Genomic DNA, 24665 nt, shown 5'->3' with positions numbered 1-24665 from the left:
TATATATATACAGATATATGGAGAAAACACCAGAGAACAAACAGATATACCAAAACATACAAACACCAAATACCCAGCAAAGAAGGTGGGGGCAGAATCTGTAGAGGTTGAGTTTATATACAGAAAGTAAGGTTAAGGAATTGGATGAATATGGGGAGGACCTCAGTTCAGTATAGAGGAAGTAGAAAGAGGATGAGTGGATAAGAAGAAAGAGAAAGAGAAGAAAAAATAATAAATTTAAAAAAAAATTAAAAATAGGATAAAATAAAAAAATTTGAATGATGAAAAATAATGCAAAAAGAAATAGAAAATAAAGAAACAAACGAGCCCTAACCGGTTTGGCTCAGTGGATAGAGTGTCAGCCTGCGGACTGAAAGGTCCCAGGTTCGATTCCGGTCAAGGGCATGTACCTTGGTTGCGGGCACATCCCCAGTGGGGGTGTGCAGGAGGCAGCTGATCGATGTTTCTCTCTCATAGATGTTTCTAACTCTCTATTCCTCTCCCTTCCTCTCTGTAAAAAATCAATAAAATATATATATTTTTTAAAAAAGAATTTACCAACCTTTTTTAAAAAAAGGAAACAAACAAAAAAGGGAAAATACAGAAAAAAGAGATAACAAAATAATAATAAAATAAAATAAAAATGAAAAAGTGAAGTGTTGTTCCTTTCCGCCGAGTTTTAATTCCCCATGAGGGCTGGTTTAAGATCCCACTCTTCCGTACTGTCTGCCGTTTCTCAGTTTCCTGTTGCTGGGACTGAACGGCCTCTCTTTTAAGCCTGTCCCTGAGGACTCTCAGGGACTATTCAGATTTTTTTTTGTATCCTTTGTACCACTCAGGGTGTAGTCTGGGTGTGGCTGTATTGGTTGCCTGGAGACTGCAGGGAGGGGCTATCTCTTCAGGATAAAATAGCTGCCTAGGTCCAGCATGTCAGCAATGACTCAGCGCCAGACTTTCGGCCACCTTTCCCAGACCCTCTCCTCTCCCCAGCCTCTCCCCCAGACTCCACAAGTCTGCACCTCCACCTGCACTTCAGCTACGGGTGAGTGTTTGTATTTGAAAGTTCCTGTGAACTAGGTTTAGGAAATAAAAGCAAAGACCAAAAAGAGGAGAAAGAGCTGCACCACTGCTAATCCCTCTCCCCTCTGAATGGCTGCCCCCTCTGGGCTCAGTATCTCATGGCTGTGGACTTAGATCTAGAATCCCTTCCCACCAGCAGTCCTGTGGACATCCTTTCCACAGTCAGATGCTACCCCTGTCCCAAGGGATGTGGCCTCTGTGCTGTGCAGCTTCCTTCTGACCCTCTGGGCTCGGAGGTCTCACAGTTCTCTCCAGCCTACATCCATGATTTTACTGTTCTCTAGGCATCCTCTGCCCTTCCCAGCTGCGAATAGTCTCACTAGCTGTGTCTACTTTGCCAATTCAGGGTGGATGTTATTCAATTTAGTTGCTCATTCAATCTGCTCTTGCTCAAGGCTCTGGACACATCCACCTATTCCGCCACCATTTTGTCTTCCCAAAATGTACAATCTTGAAGAAGTAGGTAAAGTCCTAGAAATATACAATCTTCCAAGACTGAATCAAGAAGCAATAGAAAATATGAACAGACCAATAACTACTTAGGAAACTGAATCAGTAATTTAAAAAATAAAACTCCAATAAACAAAAGTTCTGTAACAGATGGCTTCACACATTAACTTTTTACAAACATTCAAAGAACTAACACGTATCTTTCTCAAACTAATAAAAAATGTCAGTAGGAGGGAAGGCTCTTAAACTCATTTTACAAAGCCAGAATTATCCTCATTCCAAAACCAGAAATAGACATTTAAAAAATAAAAATTGTAGGCCAATATTCTTGATGAAATTAGCTATAAAAATCCTCAAGAAAATATTAACAAATTGAATTCAGCAATACATTAAAAACTAGGATTTATTCCTGGAACGCAAGGTTATCTCAATGTCCACAAGTCAATTCACGTGATACACAACAGAAACAAAATGAGGGATAAAATCATATGATCATATCAATAGATGTGAAAAGGAATTTGAAAACATTCAACCTCCATTTATGATAAAAACTCAGCAAAATGGGAATAGAGGTAACATACTTCAACACAATAAAGGACATATATGACAAACTCACAGCAAATGTGATACTTAATGGTACATACTAGAAGCATTTTCACTAAGATCAGGAACAGGATAAGGATGTCCACTTTCACCACTCATATTCAACCTGGTATTGGAAGCTGTAGCCACAGCAATCAGACAAGAAAATGAAATAACAAGTATCCAAGTTGGAAAGAAAGAAGTGAGACTGTCATTATTTGCAGATGGCATGATACTATATATAAAGAATCCTAAAGACCCCAACAAAACCTATTAGAACTGATGAATTAAGTACAGTATCAGGATACAAAAATAGTGTTCAGAAATCAGTTGCATTTTACATACCAATAATAAACTATCAGAAAGGGAAATTAAGAAAACAAATAAAATGCCTGGGAATATATTAAACCAAGAAGGTAAAATATCTGTATTTGGAAAATTGTAAGACATTAAGGAAATAAACTGAAGAAGACACAAATAAATGGAAGCATATACCATGATCATGGATTGGAAGAATTAACATCATTAAAATGTTCATATTATCCAAACCAATCTATAGATTCAATACAATGCCTATCAAAATACCAATGATTTTTTTTACAGAAATACAACAAATCATCCTAAAATTTATATGGGAATACAAAAGACCCTGAATAGCCACAGAAATCCTTAAAAAGAGGTTCAAAGTTGGGGTCATCATGCTACCTGATATGAAACTATACTACAAGGCTATAATAATAAAAACATCACAGTACTGGCATAGAAACACACACGGAGACCAATGGGACAAAATAAAAGCCCCAAAGAAACCCACACCTACATGGTCAATTAATCTATAAATTAGGAGGCAAGAATATACAGTGAGGTAAAGATAGTTTAAGCAATAAATAGTATTGGGAAAATTGGACAGATACGTGAAGATGAAACTAGACTACCAAATTACACATACACAATAGTAAATTAAAAATGAATAAATGACAAATATAAGTCATGAAATCATTAAAATCCTAAAAGAAAAAATCAGCAGTAAAATCCCTGACATTTATCTTAGCAATATTTTTTCTAATATATCTCCTCAACAAGGAAAACAAAGGAAATAATAAACAAATTGGACTACATCAAACTAAAAAGTTTTTACACAGCAAGGGAAACCATCAACAAAACAAAAGGCAACCTACTGAATGGGAGAAGATATTCACTAATGATACATCTGATAAGGGGTTAATATCCAAAATTTACAAATAACTCATACAACTCAACACCAAACAAACAATCTAACTAAAAAGTGGGCAGAGGGTTTTCAGTAAAACATATTTGTAAACAGGATAAAAAGCATAGGTAATATATAATGAATAATGCAAAAGTCACTCCTACAAATGTGGAGTGCATCTATATTAATAAAAGGGTAATATGCTAATTAGACCAAACATCTTCCAGACAACCTTCCAGATGTCCTTCCGGACAAAGCCACAGTGGCAGGGCCGAGGCAGAGGCAGTTAGGGGTGATCAGGTCAGCAGGGGAGAGCAGTTAATGGGATCAGGTGGCAGGGGAGAGCAGTTAGGGTGATCAGGCTGACAGGCAGAGGTGGTGAGGGGTGATCAGGCAGGCAGGCAGGCAAGCAGTTAGGAGCCAGCAGTCCCAGATTGCATGAGGGATGTCTCTGTGGGATTGGGCCTAAACTGGCAGTCAGACATCCCCCAATGGGTCCTGGATTGGAGAAGGTGCAGGCCAGGCTGAGGGACCCCCACACTCCCCTGTGCAAGAATTTCATGCACCGGGCCTCTAGTTCAGATCTGAAAACTCAAATGTTCAAATTGTAACCTCCTTTAGTCAGTTCAGTCTCCTCCAATGCATCCCATCTCTTAGTAGCCAAAGAGTAACCTGGAAGGTGGTCCTAGATTAACATAGATATCCATTAGATGGATTCCACATGCAGAAAATTGCACCCAGAATCTGCCCTCTTAGGAATGCCACACTCTGGCTCTTTCCCCCAATTCCTAATAACCTTTCTGCCATAAAAATCAAATAATGGGGCATTCAGACATGATTATATATCACCAATTCACAGAAACTTATTTCCACTGCATTCAAAGATTCTGAATCTGCTAATTCTCTTCAAAAATTTAGAAGCAATCAATAAAATAGTGGGATATAAATTGGGATCATCAACATTAAATATTATGATGTGTTCTTTGCACACATAGAATGTTTTTGTTTGTAAGCAACTCTAACTTGTTTCTCACAATGCTCAGTCAACACTTATGCAGAAAAACAAGATATAGAAATTGAAAGCAATACAGCAACTAAATGATGCTATTGTAAGATTCTGTTCCACTATGGCTCTAGCCAGTAATCTAAATGGTTTAAATCTTGCTAAGAACTCCCTTCTTATTTATAATAGGGTTTTTACCTTACAAAAATATCTGTTAGATGCAAGAGCTCATTGCCTCCTTTTCCCCACCAGCCCTGGTGATGGACACTCCTTCCCTATGAGGTGCATGAATGAATCACAGAACCCACTGCTAGCAAATGAAGAGCACTGGGAAGACAATGATTATGACAACCCAGGTAAGTAGGCTCAAAAGAAAGGAATTATTTTCTCCATCCAGCAGACAAAGCACTAATAAAAATCATGTTAACTAATAAAGACCAATGTAGTGTAGTGAGAAAATTTTGTTCAGAAAGATTATATAATATACTAACCTCATAAGTGCCCTTTGGATGGAGGACAAGTGTGGCCAGATTTGTAAATCTGCCCTCTTAGGAATGCTTCACTTTGGCTCTTCCCCCCAATTCCTAATAACCTTTCTGCCATGCAAGCCAAATAGTGGGGCATTCAGACATTATTATCTATCACCAATTCACAGCAACTTATTAGCAAACTAGAGGCCCGTTGCAGGAAGATTCCTGTAAGAATAGGGCTTCCTGCGGCTGGAGCAAAGCGGTTTTTTTCTCCCGCTCCCAGCTGCTAAGGCTGGGTTTCCCCTCCCGCTCCCAGCCGCTGCAGCTGGGTTTGCCCTCCTGCTCCCAGCCGCTGCGGCTGGGTTTCCCCTCCTGCCTCCCGCCTCTGCAGCCTTGGCTCCGTTCCTGTCTCCACCGCCTCTACTTTGCTCCCTTCTGTAGCGCTTCACTTCCACGTTGTCTTCGAGACTGAAGAAGTCTTCGCTCCCAGCCAGTATATGCAAATTAGCCGCCATCTTTGTTGGCGGTTAATTTGCATAGAACGCTGATTAGCCAATGGGAGGCATAGCAAAGGTAGGGTCAATTACCATGTTTGTCTATTATTAGATAGGATATGAGTGGCATAGGCAGGATTAGATGACATCTTGGGCGGTTCATTACCAGCTTTCTGATACCATGATTATAACCAATCAGATAAATCAGAAAATATAATAAACTGTGCTGTGAATTTTTGTAAATAGTTTTGGCAGTTGGTCACTCATTGTCCTTTGCTTGAGTTAATTCAATCAGTGGGCAGCAGCTTACCTTTCTCAACCCTGATTCATTCACAGTGATTTAATTTTCTCTGAAATTTCATTCTCATTCTCTTTTAGAATGGCTTAATTACATGAAAAAATAAAAGATAGCATTGCAGGCAAGGCTACACATGCATGTAGCCTACTTTTCTGAGGCAGAGGAGCAAAGTAAAAATAAGGAAACAGAACTTTTCCCTTCCACATTTCTCCCACCAGATTATTGGGTCATCTTGAGATGTTTTTTGTGAAGAGCTGAAAGTAAAGTTCTCATGCCATGTACCCCATTGCCACCTATTATTTGTCTTCATGTAATGCTCTGCTTTCTAGTGTGCCTCCACAATTTGTTTATGTTACTAATAACAGGCTTCATAGAGTAATTTTTAGTGGCTGGTCCCAATTATGCAGTAGCTGACAAATTTTTAGTAATAATTTGAGGCTCATTAATGTGACAAGAAGAGCTGGGAAACAAGCCTTCTTAAATGTTACCTAGTTAGATTATCTAGGTCCAGATTCTGTACCTGGAAGTCCAGTTTAATAGTGAGTTATGTTAAGACTAAGGAAGGCAAAACAGTCCAAAATCCATATTTACAAAAGGAAAGAGTTCTTGCCCAGCCCAAAGAACTTGTAACACAAGAAACTCCCTTACTTTCTCCTGCTTACTCTCCAATGAAAAACTGACTGTATTTTTTACTTACCTTCCTTCAGCTATCAGTCTTTCCTTAAAAGACTTTAACTTATAACAGTTAAGAGTAAAGATAATAGCTTTTATTTTGGTATTAAAAAACCCAAACCAATAGAAATCAGAGTCTTATAGGGTCTTAACCTTATTTAACATATCTCCACAATGGAAAAAACTATTCATATCTGAGCCTGGTGTTAACAAGCAGAATACTTTAAGTACAGGTGTAGCACTACATCATAAAGAAGTTATTTTCTTGAGCCAGTTTTTAACTCCAGACTTGATTAAAAATATTCAATCATAAAAAGGTATACAATTTTGTAATTTACAAAGTACTTTCACATACTTTTTTCATATATTGGTCTCTCACAATTGTCATGTTCAGTAGGCTTTATTATTAATACCGTTCTCATTTTATAATTGAGAAAACCGAGATTTGGAAATGTTAAACAACTTATCCAATATCACATAGCAAGAAAGAGGCAAAACTTGGATTTAAAGTAAGGTATCCTGATTCCAAATCCTGGATTCTTTCCAATATAATGCTATTTCTATTCTTTGGGAAACTGCTCTGGGTAGTTGAAGAGTCTGAGTGGTAGGCTTACTGCAAAGGCCTGAAGCCAAATCCATGGCAAAACAGAAAAAGTCCACACTAGGGTCCGGGTGGCCATGGCAAAGTGGTCTTCCTAAAATGTAAATGCGATTGTATCACTCCCTTATTCAAAAACCCTTGGAAGGCTCCCCACTACATGAAGAGTCAAGTCCTAACTAAGTAACTTGGCTCCAGCCTTCCTTCCTGGCACAGTTTCTCAGCCTTTGAAGTCATGGACTCTACACTGAAACTATGAAAGGCTCCCCTTGTTCATTGCTGGTTTCCCCACAGTTACCTCAGACTCCCCATGTCCTAAACCAAATGGTCCACTGACCCAGCTGCTCCCCCTCTACAGTGTCCTGCTCCCTCTCCACAGTATCCCATTCTCCTTTACACTTGGCATCTATTTCAGGACCAATTCCAGTCACTCCATTATTTCTGACATTTCCCACTGCAGCCACCACAGAACAGAACAGGGTGATCTCTTGCCTGACAATGACTGTATTCTCTCCCTACAGCCCCAGTGAGATTTGAAAGCAGCCTCTGATGCAGTTCTGCCCCTCCTTGAAGCTGGCCATCCAGAGGACCCATTGCTTCCCCAGTCTTTGCCTTGCTGAGCTCCTTGCCTTCTCTGAACCTGATTGGCAATGTCCTATTTCTGGCTCATTGCTCCTATTATTATTTTCACCTTGCATGACCTGCCACCTCTCTGCCTGTTCAACTTCCCTGCAAGGCTCTTGGAAAATACTGCTTCCTCTAGGACAGTGTTTCTCAACCTTGGCTGCACATTAGAATCACCTGGGAATCTTTTTAAAATCCTGATTTTTGGGCCTCATCCTCTGGAAATTCTGTTCCTTTGTTACTAGTGTTGTGGCCCCACCCCATAACAAACAAACAGAATTTCCGGAGGATGAGGCCCAGAAATCAGGATTTTAAAAAGATTCCCAGGTGATTCTAATGTGCAGCCAAGGTTGAGAAACACTGCCCTAGAGTCAGCTACCCTGGGTTTGTAACCCCAGTTCTGATACTCCCTAGTTCCTAGAACAATGTCCAATACCTCTTAGAGCTTCAGTTCTTCACCTATAAAATGGATAGTTATTGCCTCATAGGGCCCTTATGAGGAGGAAATGATTAATCTGTATGTAGTGCTAAGGGAAGCTCTTGCCACAGGGTAAGTGCTGTCATGGTATTATTATTGCTATTGTCATTAATAATATGACCTCTTTACTGGTCTGCCAGGCCCTCATGGGAGGAACCAAGTCAGACCCCTTTGGTCTTCCATATCGGAGTTGCTCAGAGACATTTGCTGACTAAACTAAGGTGACCCCATCCCCCCCCCCACCACCACCACCTCAGGCTCTAGAAGGAAGGAGGGAGGCTGAGAGACATACGAAATGTCCTCCCCTCCTTGATGTTAGTGTGGCCTGGGGAACAGGCCACTCTGCTGCAGCTCCCAAGCCTCCCGCCTCTCCTCTGAGGTTACTGTGCAGCTGAATGTCCCTGAGCATGGGGGCGATGGAGAAAAATTGTAGGGAATCCAGAGGAGTGAAGTCCCTGAACCCTTGGGAAAGGGCAGGCCCAGCAAAGTAGGGAGATGAAAGCAGTTCCATGTGTGTGGCTTGGCTGAAGGATAGAGCTGGGTGTGGCGCTAGACATGATAACTGGAGACAAGGATTCCAGCAGTGCAAACAAGCTGGAGAGAGCTCCGTGGTAGGGCCACTCTGCTGAGGCAAATGGGCTCTTGAAATGCAAGCTTGGAGTTTTATGGAGCCCCAGGCCAGCAAGCCCCCCATCCTACTGGCCTGGACAGAGGACCCTTCAAACTGGTTCTCAGGGTTGGCAGTTCTGCTCGGCTGTGCAATCCTAGTCCTGGGAGGGAGGCCATTTACCCATAGCTGGCTGAGACTGGGCCTGGGATGAGCTCAGCTGAGGGTCTGAGGTCCAAGTCCTTGGCTCTCCTTGCCAGCTCACCACAGTGCTGTGGGATATGGGACCTCCTTCTCCCTTACCAGTCCCCAATCCGTCTTAAAGCTATTGTTTACAGACCACTGACTTCTGTCCCTCTCCTCCCGGGTACTAAGGGGAATCTCAGGGGCATGAAGAGCTCAGGAGGAAATATTGGAAATGGCCTCTCCATCTTCCCCTCAGATCTGGGCTGCATCGTTCTTGAGCCAAGATAACTAAAGCAACAAGGGAGAGGCCTCTGTATGCTCCATGCTGATGTCTAAGCGGCCTGGTTGTGGGGTGTTGGGTTGAATTTCAGTCTACCCAAGGCTGCCTACAACCCTCCTTCCAAAGGAATATGGCAGAAGGGCAGCCAGGCCAGGTGCCCTGGAGTCAGTGGTATGAACAAAGCAGAATGCCCCTCCAGTGCTCTCTTCCCTGGGACAGGGTTTCCTCAAGGGTGCTGAATCTGAGAGCTCTGGAGGGAGAGCAAGAGAGCCTGGGAGGAGAGAGGAGTCTGGAGATGGAGGAGTGGCAGGAGGCTGTCCCTACTAGACCCTCAGTTCCCCCATCACCCCTGCAATGCTGGTGTCTAGCCTGCCCAGGACCCAGGTCTACTTCCTGAGGTTGGAGAGTATGAGGTCCCTTAGAGTGGGGATCCTGGAGGACCAAAGGACAAGACCCGCCCCCCCCCCCCCTCAAATGAGGGTTCCCTGGAATCTTGGTCAGAGAGTTGAGTTCAAATCCCACCTCTGTGCTGTATTATTGATGAGTCCTCGGCAAGCCCCTTCCTTTACTTTATAATTAAAGCCTGATTTTTCCATCATGAAATTGAGAACACAATGTCCACCTTACAGGACTATAGGCAGGAATCGATGGGATAATGATGTGCAAGGGCCTGACCCAGGGGTGGGCAAACTTTTTGACTCGAGGGCCACAATGGGTTCTTAAACTGGACCGGAGGGCCGGAACAAAAGCATGGATGGAGTGTTTGTGTGAACTAATATAAATTCAAAGTAAACATCATTACATAAAAGGGTACGGTCTTTTTTTTTTTTTTTTTAGTTTTATTCATTTTAAACAGGCCGGATCTGGCCCGAGGGCTGTAGTTTGCCCATGGCTGGCCTGACCCATGGTAGGTGAGAACTACTTTTCCTTCCCCCTCCCCCCTCATCCTGCACTGATGCTCAGGAGGGAGAAGCTCTTGTCCCATTGTGACTCCTGGGTTGACCCCAAGGAGTCCCTTCTGTTTCTCTAATCCCAAGGTCATACTGTGACTATGGGGGTACTAAGGGCCTTTCTGGATTGCCCTCACTGACTCCCCAGGCACAGGAGTGTTGCACAAAGGAGGTTTCCCCCAAGCAAACCCTCAGGCCCTGGGCTGTCCCCTATTTACAGCCATCTCTGACATCTCAGCCTCGCATGGCCCTCCCTGCAGTGTCGAGCAGGCCTATCTTCCAACTCTCTGATTGAGTTTTGACCTTGCCTGTGGAACTCTTTCTTTGGGTTCCACATTGTCAGGGTCATTCTTTGTCTTTTGGACTATCCCACCATCTCTACCCTGTTCAAAGCCAAGAACCCACTCCTGGGCCTGCTTTGTCACCTGCTTCATTTAGGAAGTCTTTGGAGCAAGGACTAGCCTGCAAAGGTCCACCCATATGGTAAGGGCAAAGAAAAGAGCCTGGAATGAAGGCCAGAAGATCTCAGTTGTAGTTTCAATTCCTTGGCTCATTTTTTTTTTTATATTTTTTTATTTTTCGCTTAAAGTATTACAAAGGGTATTACATAAGTGTCCTTTTTTTCCCCCCCGCCCTTGACAAACCCCTACCCTCCCTTACCACCCAGTGTCTTATGTCCATTAGTTATGCTTATATGCATGCATACAAGTCCTTCGGTTGATCTCTTACTCCCCTCCCTCCTGCCCTCCAAACCTCCCTGGCCTTCCCACTGCAGTTTGGCAATCAGTTTGAGGCAGCTCTGCCTCTGTAACTATTATTGTTCAAAAGTTTGTAATGGTCTTTATTATCCATGAATGAGTGAGATCATGTGGTATTTTTCCTTCATTGACTGGCTTGTTTCACTTAGCATAATGCTCTCCAGTTCCATCCATGATGTTGCAAATGGTAGGAGTTCCTTCTTTTTAACAGCAGCATAGTATTCCATCGTGTAGATGTACCACAGTTTTCTAATCCATTCATCTACTGATGGGCACTTAGGCTGTTTCCAGATCTTAGCTATGGTGAATTGTGCTGCTACGAACATCTGGTTACATATATCCTTTCTGATAGGTGTTTCTGGTTTCTTGGGATATATTCCTAGTAGTGGGATCACAGGGTCAAATGGGAGTTCCATTTCCAATTTTTTGAGGAACCTCCATACTGCCTTCCATAGTGGCTGCACCAGTCTGCATTCCCACCAGCAGTGCACAAGTGTTCCTTTTTCTCCACATCCTCTCCAGCACTTGTCGTTTGTTGATTTGTTGATGATGGCCATTCTGACAGGTGTGAGATGGTACCTCATTGTTGTTTTGATTTGCATCTCTCGGATGATTAGTGACTTTGAGCATGTTTTCATATGCCTCTTGGCTTTCTGAATGTCCTCTTTTGAAAGGTGTCTATTTAGATCCTTTGCCCATTTTTTGATTGGATTGTTTATCTTCTTTTTGTTAAGTTGTATGAGTTCCCTATAAATTTTGGAGATTAAGCCCTTATCAGATATGACGTTGGCAAATATGTTTTCCCACGAGGTGGGTTTTCTTGTTGTTTTGTTGATGGTTTCTTTTGCTGTGCAGAAGCTTTTTATTTTGATGTAGTCCCATTTGTTCAGTTTCTCTTTAGTTTCAACTGCCCTAGGAGCTGTATCAGTGAAGAAATTGTTTTGGCATAAGTCTGAGATTTTGTTGCCTTTGTATTCTTCTAGAATTTTTATGGTTTCCTGTCGTACATTTAAGTCCTTTATCCATTTTGAGTTTATTCTTGTGTATGGTGTAAGTTGGTGGTCTAGTTTCATTTTCTTGCATATATCTGTCCAATTTTCCCAACACCATTTATTGAAGAGACTATCTTGGCTCCATTGTATGTTCATGCCTCCTTTGTCAAAAATTAATTGAGCATATTGGTTCGGGCTAATTTCTGGACTCTCTATTCTATTCCACTGGTCTATATGTCTGTTCTTGTGCCAGTACCAGGCAGTTTTGAGAACAGTGGCTTTGTAATACAGTTTGATATCTGGCATTGAGATTCCACCTACTTTGTTCTTTCTCAGGATCGCTCCTTGGCTCATTTTTTATATGGTCTCCATGAGCCACTTCCTCTTTGATCCTCTGTTTTTCCATCTATAAAATGGAAGTCCTAATTTTTGCACTAATTCAGCTCAGTTCTATGGCAGTGGAGGACACACAGAACATGCAGGGACCCCAATCACAATTTTTGTCACTCAGCTGTTTCCATTTTGTTAGATGCTTAGATCACCAGCTCCTTACAGTCAACTGTTTCACCTCAATTATTTATGAGAAAAATTACTCCACTGGTTCCCAATCTTTATTGTTTAGAAATCTTTTGTGTCTAGCTCAAATCCTTCTTGCTGCAGTTCCAACTTGGGTCTACATACCTTAGACACCTCCTACCCTGCCTTCTCTTTCCTCTTTCCCTCAACTTTTGCCCTTGACTCAGAGAATAGGGTTGAGGACAAAAGCTTCCCTTGTATCTGGCCAGAGTGAACAGACCATGGGGGTAGCATCACTCATCCAGAAGCTCTTCATCTGCTGACACACCATCAGCCTCACCCGAATCTTACTCTGGTTCACACCGTCCTGGCTGGAATACTTGTGGTCTCTCACTGTGCATTAGAATTAGGGCACCAGCCTTGACTTTAATCTCTCCTGGCAGCTCCATGGCATCCATAAGCCCCAAGTTTATGGCAGAGGAAAAATGAAACCCACGTTACCCCACCAGGGTCCAACCCCCACTCAGCAGAGCCAAGGATGTCCTCCAACAGGTATCAATAGTCTCCATCTATCACCTCAAGGCATCTGGAGGTGGGTGGAATGGTGATCCTTGGACATCCTCCTCCCTGAAGGCACAGCAGCCCCTCCCAATCCCCCAGGCCCTGCCTCTCTTGTCTTTCAGTCAGGTTAAATGTCTCCACTGCAGAAATTCCAGATGGAGAGGAGGGACTTCCTCTCAGCCTTCTGCCTTCTCTTCCTCCCTCTCCAACAGTGGAACAAAAGCATCAATTTATAGTATGCTTTCAGACCATTCAATCCAACTGTCTCAACTTACATACTGGGAAGCCGAGACCTACAATGAAGAATGGGCTTGCCTAAATTTACTCAGCAAGTTAGCAGCAGAGCTAGGACAAGGATCCAGGTGTTTTGATTTCCAGCCCACAGTGTTGTTTTCACAGTGCACATTTGCAATCCTGTTAGACCTACAAATTCCTTTGACCTTGAAAACTTCAAAATTACCACAAGAGATGTCCTAGCATCTGTGATGTTGGACAAAAGCAGAAGGCAGCATCTCATTAATCCTGGCCTGTAAAGTCACTTAAAAGTGCTTGACACACAGAGCATATAATCATGAGCTAATCCCCACCTTCTCTGGGTATCAGTTTCCTCATCTGTAAAATCAGAAATGCAGTAGACCATTGCTTTCATCTACTCAAATTCATTCCTTGTTTTCTTTTTTTTTTCCAGTCATCAATACTTATTTTTATTAATAGGGGTTTGAATATTTTTTTATTTTTTCCTTTTTTTATTGCTTAAAGTATTACAAAGGGTATTACATATGTGTCCTTTTTTTTCCACGCCCTTGACAATCCCCTAGCCTCCCCTACCCCCCAGTGTCTTATGTCCATTGGTTATGCTTATATGCATTCATACAAGTCCTTCCGTTGACCTCTTACCCCCTCCCTCCTGCCCCGCAACCCTCCCCGGCCTTCCTGCTGCAGTTTGACAATCTGTTTGAGGCAGCTCTGCCTCTGTATCTATTATTGCTCATAAGTTTATAATGGTCTTTATTATCCATGAATGAGTGAGATCATGTGGTATTTTTCTTTCATTGACTGGCTTATTTCACTTAGCATAATGCTCTCCAGTTCCATCCATGCTGTTGCAAATGGTAAGAGTTCCTTCTTTTTTACAGCAGCATAGTATTCCATTGTGTAGATGTACCACAGTTTTCTAATCCATTCATCTACCGATGGGCACTTAGGCTGTTTCCAGATTCTATGAACATATGGGTGCATAAATCCTTTCTCATTGGTGTTTTTGGTTTCTTGGGATATATTCCTAGAAGTGGGATCACAGGGTCAAATGGGAGTTCCATTTTTAGTTTTTTGAGGAAACTCCATACTGTTCTCCACAGTGGCTGTACCAGTCTGCATTCCCACCAGCAGTGCACAGTGTTCCTTTTTCTCCACATCCTCTCCAGCACTTGTCCTTTGTTGATTTGATGATGATAGCCAGTCTGACAGGTGTGAGATGGTACCTCATTGTTGTTTTGATTTGCATCTCTCAGATGATTAGTGACTTTGAGCATGTTTTCATATGTCTCTTGGATTTCTGAATATCCTCTTCTGAAAGGTGTCTATTTAGGTCCTTTGCCCATTTTTTGATTGGATTGTTTATCTTCCTTTTGTTAAGTTGTATGAGTTCCCTATAAATTTTGGAGATTAGGCCTTATCAGGTATGACATTGGCAAATATGATTTCCCACGCAGTGGGTTTTCTTGTTGTTTTGTTGATGGTTTCTTTTGCTGTGCAGAAGCTTTTTATTTTTTTATTTTGATGTAGTCCCATTTGTTCATTTTCTCTAGTTTCAAGTGCCTTAGGAGCTGTATCAGTGAAGAAATTGCTTCGGCATATGTCTGAGATTTTATTGCCTTTGGATTCTTCTAGAATTTTTATGGTTTCCCGTCTTACATTTAAGTCCTTTATCCATTTTGAGTTAATTATTGTGTGTGGTGTAAGTTGGTGGTCTAGTTTCATTTTCTTGCATATATCTGTCCAATTTTCCCAACACCATTTATTGAAGAGACTGTCTTGGCTCCATTGTATGTTTTTGCCTCCTTAATCAAACATTAATTGAGCATATTGGTTCGGGCCGATTTCTGGGCTCTCTATTCTATTCCATTGATCTATATGTCTGTTCTTGTGCCAGTACCAGGCAGTTTTGAGAACAGTGGCTTTGTAATACAGCTTGATATCTGGTATTGAGATCCCACCTACTTTGTTCTTCTTTCTCAGGATCGCTGCAGCTATTCGGGGTCTTTTTTTATTCCAGATGAATTTTTGGAGAGTTCCTTCTAGATCTGTGAAGTATGCCATTGGTATTTTAATGGGAAGTGCGTTGAATTTATAGATTGCTTTGGGTAGTATGGACATTTTAATGATGTTGATTCTACCAATCCATGAACACGGTATGTTCTTCCATCTGTTTATGTCTTCCTCTATCTCTTTTTTCAATGTCCTCTAGTTTTCTGAGTAGAGTTCTTTTACCTCTTTAGTTAAGTTTATTCCTACGTAGCTTAATTTTTTTGGTGCGATGGTAAATGGGATTGTTTATATAATCTCTCTTTCTGAAAGTTCACTATTGGTGTATAGAAATGCCTCAGATTTCTTGGGGTTAATTTGGTATCCTGCTACATTGCCAAATTCATGTATTAAGTCTAGTAGTTTATTGATGGAGTCTTTAGGGTTTGTTATGTATAATATCATGTCATCTGCAAAGAAGGACAGTTTTACTTCTTCTTTTCCAATTTGGATGCCTTTTATTTCTTCTTCTTGTCTAATTGCAATGGCTAATACTTACAGGACTATGGTGAACAGGAGTGGTGAGAGTGGGCATCCTTGTCTTGTTCCTGTTCTTAGGGGAAATGGTGTTAGTTTTTGTCCATTGAGTATGATGTTGGCTGTGGGCCTGTCATATATGGCTTTTATTATGTTGAGGTAAGATCCTTCTACTCCCACCTTGCTGAGAGTTTTTATCAAAAATGGGTGTTGGATTTTGTCAAATGCTTTTTCTGAATCAATTAATATGATCATGTGGTTTTTTTCTTTCAATTTGTTTATGTGATGTATCACGTTTATTGATTTGTGGATATTGTACCATCCTTGCATCCCTGGGATAAATCCTACTTGGTCATGGTGTATGATCTTTCTGATGTACTGCTGGATCTGATTTGCTAAGATTTTGTTGAGGATTTTGGCATCTATGTTCATGAGGGATATTGGCCTGTAATTCTCTTTCATTGTGATGTCTTTACCTGGTTTTGGTATTTGGGTGATGCTGGCTTCATAGAATGAGCTTGGAAGTGTTCCTTTCTCTTGAATTTTTTGTAGTAGTCTGAGGAGGATAGGTTTTACTTTTTCCTTGAATGTTTGGTAAAACTCGCCTGTGAAGCCATCTGGTCCTGGGCTTTTGTTTGCTGGAAGCTTTTTGATGACTGCTTCAATTTCTTCCATAGTTATTGGCCTATTGAGATTTTTAGATTCTTCCTGATTTAGTTTTGGAATGTTGTATTTTTCTAGGAATTTGTCCATTTCCTCCAGGTTGTCTAGTTTGTTGGAGTAGAGCTGTCCATAGTATTTTTAAACAATCATTTGTATTTCTGTGGGGTCTGTTGTTATTGCGCCTCTATCGTTTCTGATTTTTTTTATTTGGGTCCTCTCTCTTTGTTTCTTGGTGAGCCTTGCTAGAGGATTGTCAATCTTGTTTATCCTTTCAAAGAACCAGCTCTTGGTTTCATTGATTTTCTGTATTGTTTTTTTGGTCTCTATGTCATTTATTTCTGCTCTAATCTTTATGATCTCCTTCCTTCTGCTCACTCTGGGATTTTCTTGTTGCTCTATTTCTAATTCTTTGAGTTGTAGAGGTCGATGATTTACTACCATTTTTTCTTGTTTTTTGAGATAGGCCTGTAGAGCTATAAACTTCCCTCTCAGGACTGCTTTCACTGTGTCCCATAGGTTTTGGATTGTTGCGTTTTCATTGTCATTAGTTTCCAGGATGTTTTTAATTTCTTCTTTGATCTCATTGGTAACCCAATCAATATTTAATAACATGCTATTCAGTTTCCAAGTGTTTGAGTATTTTGGGTTGTTTTTATTGTAGTTTATTTCTAATATTATGCCATCATGGTCTGAGAAGATGCTTGGTATGATTTCAATCTTCTTGAATTTGGGGAGACTTTGTTTGTGACCCAATATGTGGTCTATTTTTGAATGTGTCATATGAGCACCTGAGTGGAATGTATATTCCATGGCTTTGGGGTGAAGTGTTCTGAAGATGTCAATTAAGTCCATCAGATCTTGTGAGTCATTTAGGATTGCTTTTTCTTTGCTGATTGTTTGTCTAGAGGATTTATCCAGTGATGTCAGTGGTGTATTAAAGTCCCCTACTATGATTGTATTGTTGTCGATCTCTCCTTTGATATCTTCCAGGAGTTTTTTTTATGTATTTGGGTGCTCCTGCACTGGGTGCATATATGTTTACCAGGGTTATATCTTCTTGTTGTATTGATTCCTTTAGTATTATGAAGTGGCCTTCCTTATCTCTTGTTATGGTCTTCACTTTGAGGTCTATTTTGTCAGATATAAGTATTGCTACCCCAGCTTTCTTTTCCTTTCCATTTGCCTGAAAGATATTTTTCCATCCCTTCACTTTCATTCTGTACTGCAATTGGAGTCCCTTCTAATGAGGTGGGTCTCTTGTAGACAGCAAATGTATGGGTCATGATTTTTTATCCATTCAGCCACTCGATGTCTTTTGGTTGGAGCATTTAGTCCGTTTACGTTTAAAGTTATTATTGAAAGGTACTTGTTTGTAGCCATTTTTATTTTGGGGGGATGTTTTCTTACTGAACTTTTTATTTCTTCTTTTTACACCAGTCCCTTTAGCATTTCTTGCATTGCTGGCTTGGTGGTGATAAACTCCCTTAGCCTTTTTTTTGTCTGTGAAGCTTCTTATTTCCCCTTCAATTTTGAATGATAGACTTGCTCGATAGAGTATTCTTGGATTCAGTCCTTTGCTTTGCATCACTTTGTAAATTTCCATCCATTCTTTTCTGGCCTGATGTGTTTCTGTTGAGAAATCATTTGATAATCTAATAGGAGATCCCTTGTATGTAACTTTCCGTCTCTCTCTTGCAGCCTGTAAGATTCTCTCTTTGTCCTGAACATTTGCCATGTTAATTATGATGTGTCTTGGTGTGGGTCTTTTCGGGTTCACCTTGTTTGGGACTCTCTGTGCTTGTGTGACCTTTTTCTTCCCCACCTCAGGGAAGTTTTCTGGTATTATTTGTTCGAATAGGTTTTCTAATCCTTGTTCCTCTTTTTGTTGTTCTTGCACCCCTATTATTCTTATGTTGTTTCGTTACATGTTGTCCCAAAGCTCCCTTAGGCTCTCCTTCTGTCTTTTAATTTTTTTCTCCAATTGCGGTACAGCTTGGGTGTGTTTTGCTTCCTTGTCTTCTAATTCACTAATTTGGTCCTCCACTTCTCCTAGTCTACTCTTGATGCTTTCAATGCTGTTTTTTATTGCAGCTATATCACTCTTCATTTCTTCTTGGGTCTTACATAAGTTATTCATTTTTTCATCTGTTTCTTCTTGCTTCTTTCATAAGTTGTTGATTTTTTCCTTCATCTGGTTTATGCACTCTAGGACCCTTATTCTGAATTCTTTTTCTGTCATGTTGCATGCCTCTGTATCACTTAGCTGCTTTTCTGGCGAGCCCTCCTTTTCTTTCCTTTGGGGGTTTCTTGGCCTACCCATGTTTGATCTCACTGACATATCTAGATGTTGAGTCATTCAGTGGCTGCTCCCTGGGTGGCAGTGGCTCCTTGGGCTGTGGTTGCTCCTTGGACGGTTGCGGTAGCAGCTGCTCATCAGTTGGCAGCAACTCCTCTGGTGGGTGCTGTTCACAGCTGTGGTGGCTCCTCTGGCTGGTGGGGGGAGGCTTCACGTACAGCTGCTGTTCCTCAGACAGAGGGTGTGGTGATCAGGAGGCTGCTGTTGCTTGGATCTGCTTAATCCTGCCAGGTATTCAGGAGAGTGTTGAATTTCCCTGCGATACACTGTCCCTCCATGTTGTAAACCACAGTCCTGATTTTAAAGCAGGCAGTATTTGTGTCCCAGAATGTCTTAATTAGTGTTTTCCTAAGAGTCAGTTTGTGGCTCAGCCTCTGGGTGGCAGTGTTTTTGAGTTGGCCTCTGAGGCTATATGGCTTCTCTATCCAGTAGCAAGGGTTTATTTTCTCTATTGCACTTAAAACTGTTTTGGGGAAGTCAACTGCCCAGAGCTGGTTCTTTAATCGTTACCCTGCTCTGTGTTGTTGCTGGCACTCCATTCCTTGTTTTCTAATAACAGCACCCGAATTTTCCCAGGAAACCACTCCTCCCACCCTGTGAGTCCATGTGAGTCAGTTGACACAGGCCAGTAACAACATTCCATCACACTGGACTGAGTGATTGGTTTATGCATAGTCATGTGACCCCAGCTGGGCCAATACAAATCCTCCCTGAAACTTTTGGTAAAAATATAAAGAAAGAGACTTTGGGGATTGATCCGCCAGAAGATATAAGCTTAGCATTTCAGGAGCCCTATGAGAAGAGTCTGCCTAGAGAATGATGCCTACAGAGAGAAATGGGCGTCCAAAAGTTAGACTTGCTTCATTTGAGCCTGAGATCTAGTATTGCCCTAACAGGCCACCCTGGTACTTCTCATTTTTATGCACTAACATTATACTCTTTTGGCGTAAACCAGTTTTAGTTGGATTCCTTCCATGTTCAACCAAAAGAGGCCTCACTAACGTAAGAGAGATTGGAGATATCCTATATTACCAATGGTAGGATTGGAAGAGACCTTAAGGGGTTGCCCAGTAGACACTTAGAAAAATATAATGAATGACTAAAGAAGTCTGGGATAACCATGCCCTTCATGGGCTAGAATAAACCTCAGCCATTTTGTCAGCTGTATTCCTCCAGCCTCTTGCCTGAAGTAAACAATGTGTAGGCTTTTCAGTCAGACAGACCTGGCTCTGAACACTGGTTTTCTCATTTCCCATTTATATAATCTAGGGCATGTTTGCTGTCTAAGCCTCCAGTTTAACCTAAGCAGATGTCAAAGAGCTGATAGGTCTAATCCAAGGAGCATGGAATACGGCACCATAACAAGATAAGACAAGAACATTAAGACAGCAGACATTTACAGGGCATTTGCTAAAGGCAAAGGGATTGGCAAACAGCCTTACAGGTAGCTGGGTCAAGGGTGGGCAGGGATACCACATAGGGTTGTGGTGCACAATTCCAGTGGTGCCATTCACATAGTCTATAATGAGAACGGAGCACCCTAGAGCCATGTACTCCATAATTTGTACAAACTTACACAGTACCCCTAGGGATGTGGTACATTGAAATTGTGGCCCAGACCAAAACCAGCTCTCTCCACAAGGGTTCCAGAAGACATATATCCACATAGCACAAAGGCAAAGGAAAGCAAAGTAGCACTTTATTTTTAGCTGGGCTTTAGGCCTCAAACCTCAGTGCAAGCTCTGTTACACTGGGCAAGATTGTACAGCCTAGCCTAGAGTCTCTTATCACAAGGGTAAACCTCAATCTCAGATCTTAGCTCACTCCTATTGGCTTCATGGAAGAAAAAAATAAACACATGTAATGGATGATTAAAAGCTATCTACACTAGAATATTGCATCATCCACATGGGCAAAAGAGAAAAAGAAGCAATCCACACTCTTATCCTGATACGTGATGCATAGTTACTTGACCCACTTATTAGTCCAATTATATTCCAGATATTGACCAATTTTCCTGGTGGGGGCAGGGTATCAAAGAAAGGAATGGTAGAAGGATGACTTTCCCAAACCTGGCCTGTAGATATTAGTGAGACCTGGGTTAAGAAACAGGCATGGGGAGAGTAAAATGGTGAACTGACTATATCTAATGGGCTCCTCATATCCTGCATCTCTAGAAATGATAAATACTATATATATTTAAAAATTCATTACCATTCTGGAATACATTTGGTGCCCAATACCAAGAGACTATGAGGAGGGTGAAATAAAGGTATTTTCTAACATTCCAGTGCTTCAAAATGTTATCAGTGCTTCAAATGCTTCAAATTCTCTGAAATAACCAATATTGCACTAAGGAACATAAATTTAAGCACAAGAAGTATGATGAAAGAAGCAATGAGCAAAGAAATCAGCCAATCAGTAAAAGAAGGTATCAATGCAAGCAGTGATTAGGGTGGCAGCATGAACAGGGGATATCAAAGGAGCAGAGCTAAGAAAATGCATACCAAGCTTCTTGCCTTGTTTGGAGGGAGAATAGAGATCAGATTAATGCTAAATGTTGACACACTAAGAATGTATATGTTTTAGTATGTGTATTAATAATGCACAGGTAAACCTTAGCAGCTTAGAAATATAACATATACTTTTAAAACTATTTATAAAACACATGTAAAACAAAATAACACAAAAAAATTTTGAAAATAAAAAAATTGAAAAATATACTCAAATGCCAATATAAAGAATATGAGTATAGCAATATCAATGTCAGACAAAACAGAGTTCAGAACAAAAGCATTAAAAAATAAAAGGTATTTCATTGTTAATAGGCTATCGTAAAGTTATAACTGTAAGCCTTTATAACATAGGTTTAAAATAGAGATCAGCATATTCACAATTGTAGTGTAAAAACAGACCTTTTCCAGAAATTTTCACATGAGGTGCTAACTAACTTACTAACATACTAACTAAATAAGGACATATAGGATTTAAATACATTGTAATACAATTATCAAACTTGAACATGTACATGTTTGTACTAACATAAAGTAAATGCACACAGTTTTAAATGCACATTTAGTACTTACAGAAAGTGAATGTTTATAAAGCCACAAGGGAAATCTCAGCAAATCCCAAATAATAAAAAACATATAGGGCCACATATTAATCACAAGGAAAAAAATTACATTTACCAACCAATGGTTTGAAATCTGTAATTATTAAAAAACAAGAAATATTGAAGATTAAATTATGCTTCTTTGTTTGTGTGTTTGTTTTTGTTTTTTAAAGAACTGTTTTAATGGTAGGTTTAACATTTTTTATCAGATTATAAACACACATGTATGCTTCAGTACCTTAATAAAAACTCAAAAGCAATACAAAACGTGAATAACAGCAGCAACTAGCATGCATTTTTTTTTTACTATTCTCTCAAAATTTTAGTTTCAATTTTTTATAGTTAATAAGACATGTTTAGGGAAAAAACACATAAGCTAAACAAAAGTAAAAGTAATTACTAAAGATAAAAGCAGAAATCAATGAAAGAAAATAAAATAAAAACGTTGATTCTATTCTAAAGGACCAATAAAACACACAAATTTTCTTTTTGATATGAGAGAGAGAGAGGATTAAAAATGGTGGCAGAGTAAGTGGAAACTCTTAGACATGCTCCCAGGACCAAACTGGAATTAAAGCTAAAATACAGAAGAACCACCCTGAAAAATCAACAAAGGACTAGCTGGAGAGAACCCTGATAACCAAGGATGGAAAGCAGAGAGAACATAGAGACTGGTAAGAATGGAGGAGTCACGAAAGGGCTGGCTGGGCTCCCACAGACAGCAGCTGAAGGTCTGAAGAGATGGCTCAGCTGTGAGGGTTGCCACTGAGAACTCTGGGGTCTAACCCCAATCTGGGCCCTCCAGCAGAGAGCACCAGAACTGAGAAAAGTGCCAACATAACATCTGGTGGTGAAAAACACTGCTAGGAAGAGACAGCTGTGAATGCAGGCACACTCTTAAAGGGCCAACACATAACATTTTGCCACTCCCCTTGGGCTCTGGCAGAAGGAGGGCAGTGTGGACTGGAGTTGTGTAAGGATTGGGGGCTCTGGGTTAGCACTCAGAAAGCAGATACCCAGGTTTCCTGTGCTGAGTCATTCCCTCACACAGCAGAGGTCATCTTCCTCAGGCAAACCTTTTCTATCCTGCAGGTTTTGCCTCAGGGGAAAACTGTTGATCCACCGTATTGGAAATTCCCTGCTCTATATGCAGTTTATGAGGCCCATTAAGAGACTGAGAATAACAATTAGCCTCCATGTGGAAGTAATTGTCCCACCCTGTTGGAAAACCTCTCACCCAACCTGTGAACAATTGCCTGAGGGCTACTCAAGACTAAATCCAATCTATCTGCAGGCAGAGACAGTTCTCCGGAGGCTTTGAGTCTTTGCCTGATCTAGTTAGCCTGAAAAAGCAGTTTGTGTCCCCACCACAGACACCATCCCAGATTGCTCAGTGAGGCAAAAGCCGGCAGGACCCCAAGCGCCTGCAGCAGACACCTGCAGGACCTGCTCCAGGAGGGAAGGAAGTACAACTCAAAATAAGGTCAATCAATGTTTGAGAATCAAGGCGTACCCAGCCTCTGGAATAAGGAGTCCTCAACCACTGGAAAGCTGGAAAGACCACTTTGGGGTTGAACCTCACTGGCAGCAAGTCGGAGGGGAGATCCCTCCCACAAATGGGACATCAAAAATCAAGTCCCAATTACAACAGCAGAGCCCAAACAATGTACACAAGGGGCATTCCTAGAGCATCCAGCTCAGGTGAACAAAGAGACTACACCACTGGACCCCTCAAGACACTCTATATAAGGCCTTCCCACAAAGACTGGGAGGCATAGCAATTATATCTAACACATAGAAGCAAATACAAAGAGAACTAAAATGGGGAGACAAACAAACCCCAAATGAGAGAAAAGAAGGAATCTACAGAAAAAGTACTAAATGAGATGGAGGCAAGCAACCTATAGACGTAGAGTTCAAGGTATGGTTATAAAGATGCGTAAGGAACTTAGTGCAAATTACATCATGAAAAGGGAATTAGAGGCCCTAAAAAGGACCAGACAGAAATGAAGAATGATATATCTGACATGAAGAACACACTGGAAGGGATTATAAGTAGATTGCATGAAGCAGAGGACCAAATCAGTGATTAGGAAGACAATCTACATTAATAAAAGAGAAACATGGTAATTAGCGTATGACCGCTACCCTTCCCATTGGCTAATCAGCATATCCTTATGCAAATTAACTGTCAGCCAAGATGGCGGCCGGCAGCCATGCACTGAAGCGAACAGGGAGGCTTGCTTGCTCCAGTGACTGCAGACTCCAACGTTCCCCGCCTGAGTTGCCGGCCTCTCAGCTGCAACTCTAAGCAACTATGTACTATGTTGCAAATATAGAAGCTAAACAAAACCCCAGAAACCGGCTTTATTCAGCCAGCCTGACTGCAACATTGTATCAAATACAGAAGGAAAAACAAAGGCCAGAAACCGACTTTCAGCAGCTGAGGCCTCAGAGCTAAAGCTGGCCCAGAATAAAAAAAAAAAAAAGAAAAAAAGGAGCAGTTGGGAGCTTCAGTCACCCGCCAACATGAAAACGGCCCTCAGCCCCTCAGCCAGACTAGCCAGGCACCCCAGTGGGGACCCCCACCCTGATCCAGGACACCCTTCAGGGCAAACCAGCCAGCCCCCATCCGTGCACCAGGCCTCTATTCTATATAGTAAAAGGGTAATATGCCTCCCAGCACCGGGATCAGCGGAGCAGTGAGGCCTCCCGGCACCGGGATCAGTGTGACAGGGGGCAGCCCCCAAACCCCCTGATCGCCCTGCGGCTCTGTGAGTGACAGGGGGTGGGGCCACAACCTCCCTATCCGCCCTGCTCTGTTCGTGACAGGGGAAGGCGCCCCAACCCCCTGATCAGCCCTGCTCTGTGCCTGATAGGGGGGAGCTCCCCAATCCCCTGATCACCCTGCGGCTCTGTGTGTGACAGGGGGCGGCGTCCC

The 24665-nt window shown here is 41.5% G+C and overlaps 1 protein-coding gene across 1 annotated transcript in view; it reads left to right on the top strand.

The window, feature by feature from the left end:
- ZDHHC15 (zinc finger DHHC-type containing 15) overlaps nt 1–24665 on the top strand; it is a 373330-nt gene that overhangs the window by 268674 nt on the left and 79991 nt on the right. Inside the window, exon 10 of the mRNA XM_023764748.1 lies at nt 4578–4681. Within this exon, the coding sequence (XP_023620516.1) occupies nt 4578–4681 (104 nt within the window). The remainder of the gene's footprint in view (nt 1–4577; nt 4682–24665) is intronic.

The sequence above is a fragment of the Myotis lucifugus genome, unplaced genomic scaffold (assembly GCF_000147115.1).
Source record: "Myotis lucifugus unplaced genomic scaffold, Myoluc2.0 scaffold_4, whole genome shotgun sequence".
NCBI lineage: Eukaryota > Metazoa > Chordata > Mammalia > Chiroptera > Vespertilionidae > Myotis > Myotis lucifugus.
Note: the sequence above shows the minus strand (reverse complement) of the source record. Positions and strands in the feature narration are given on the sequence as shown.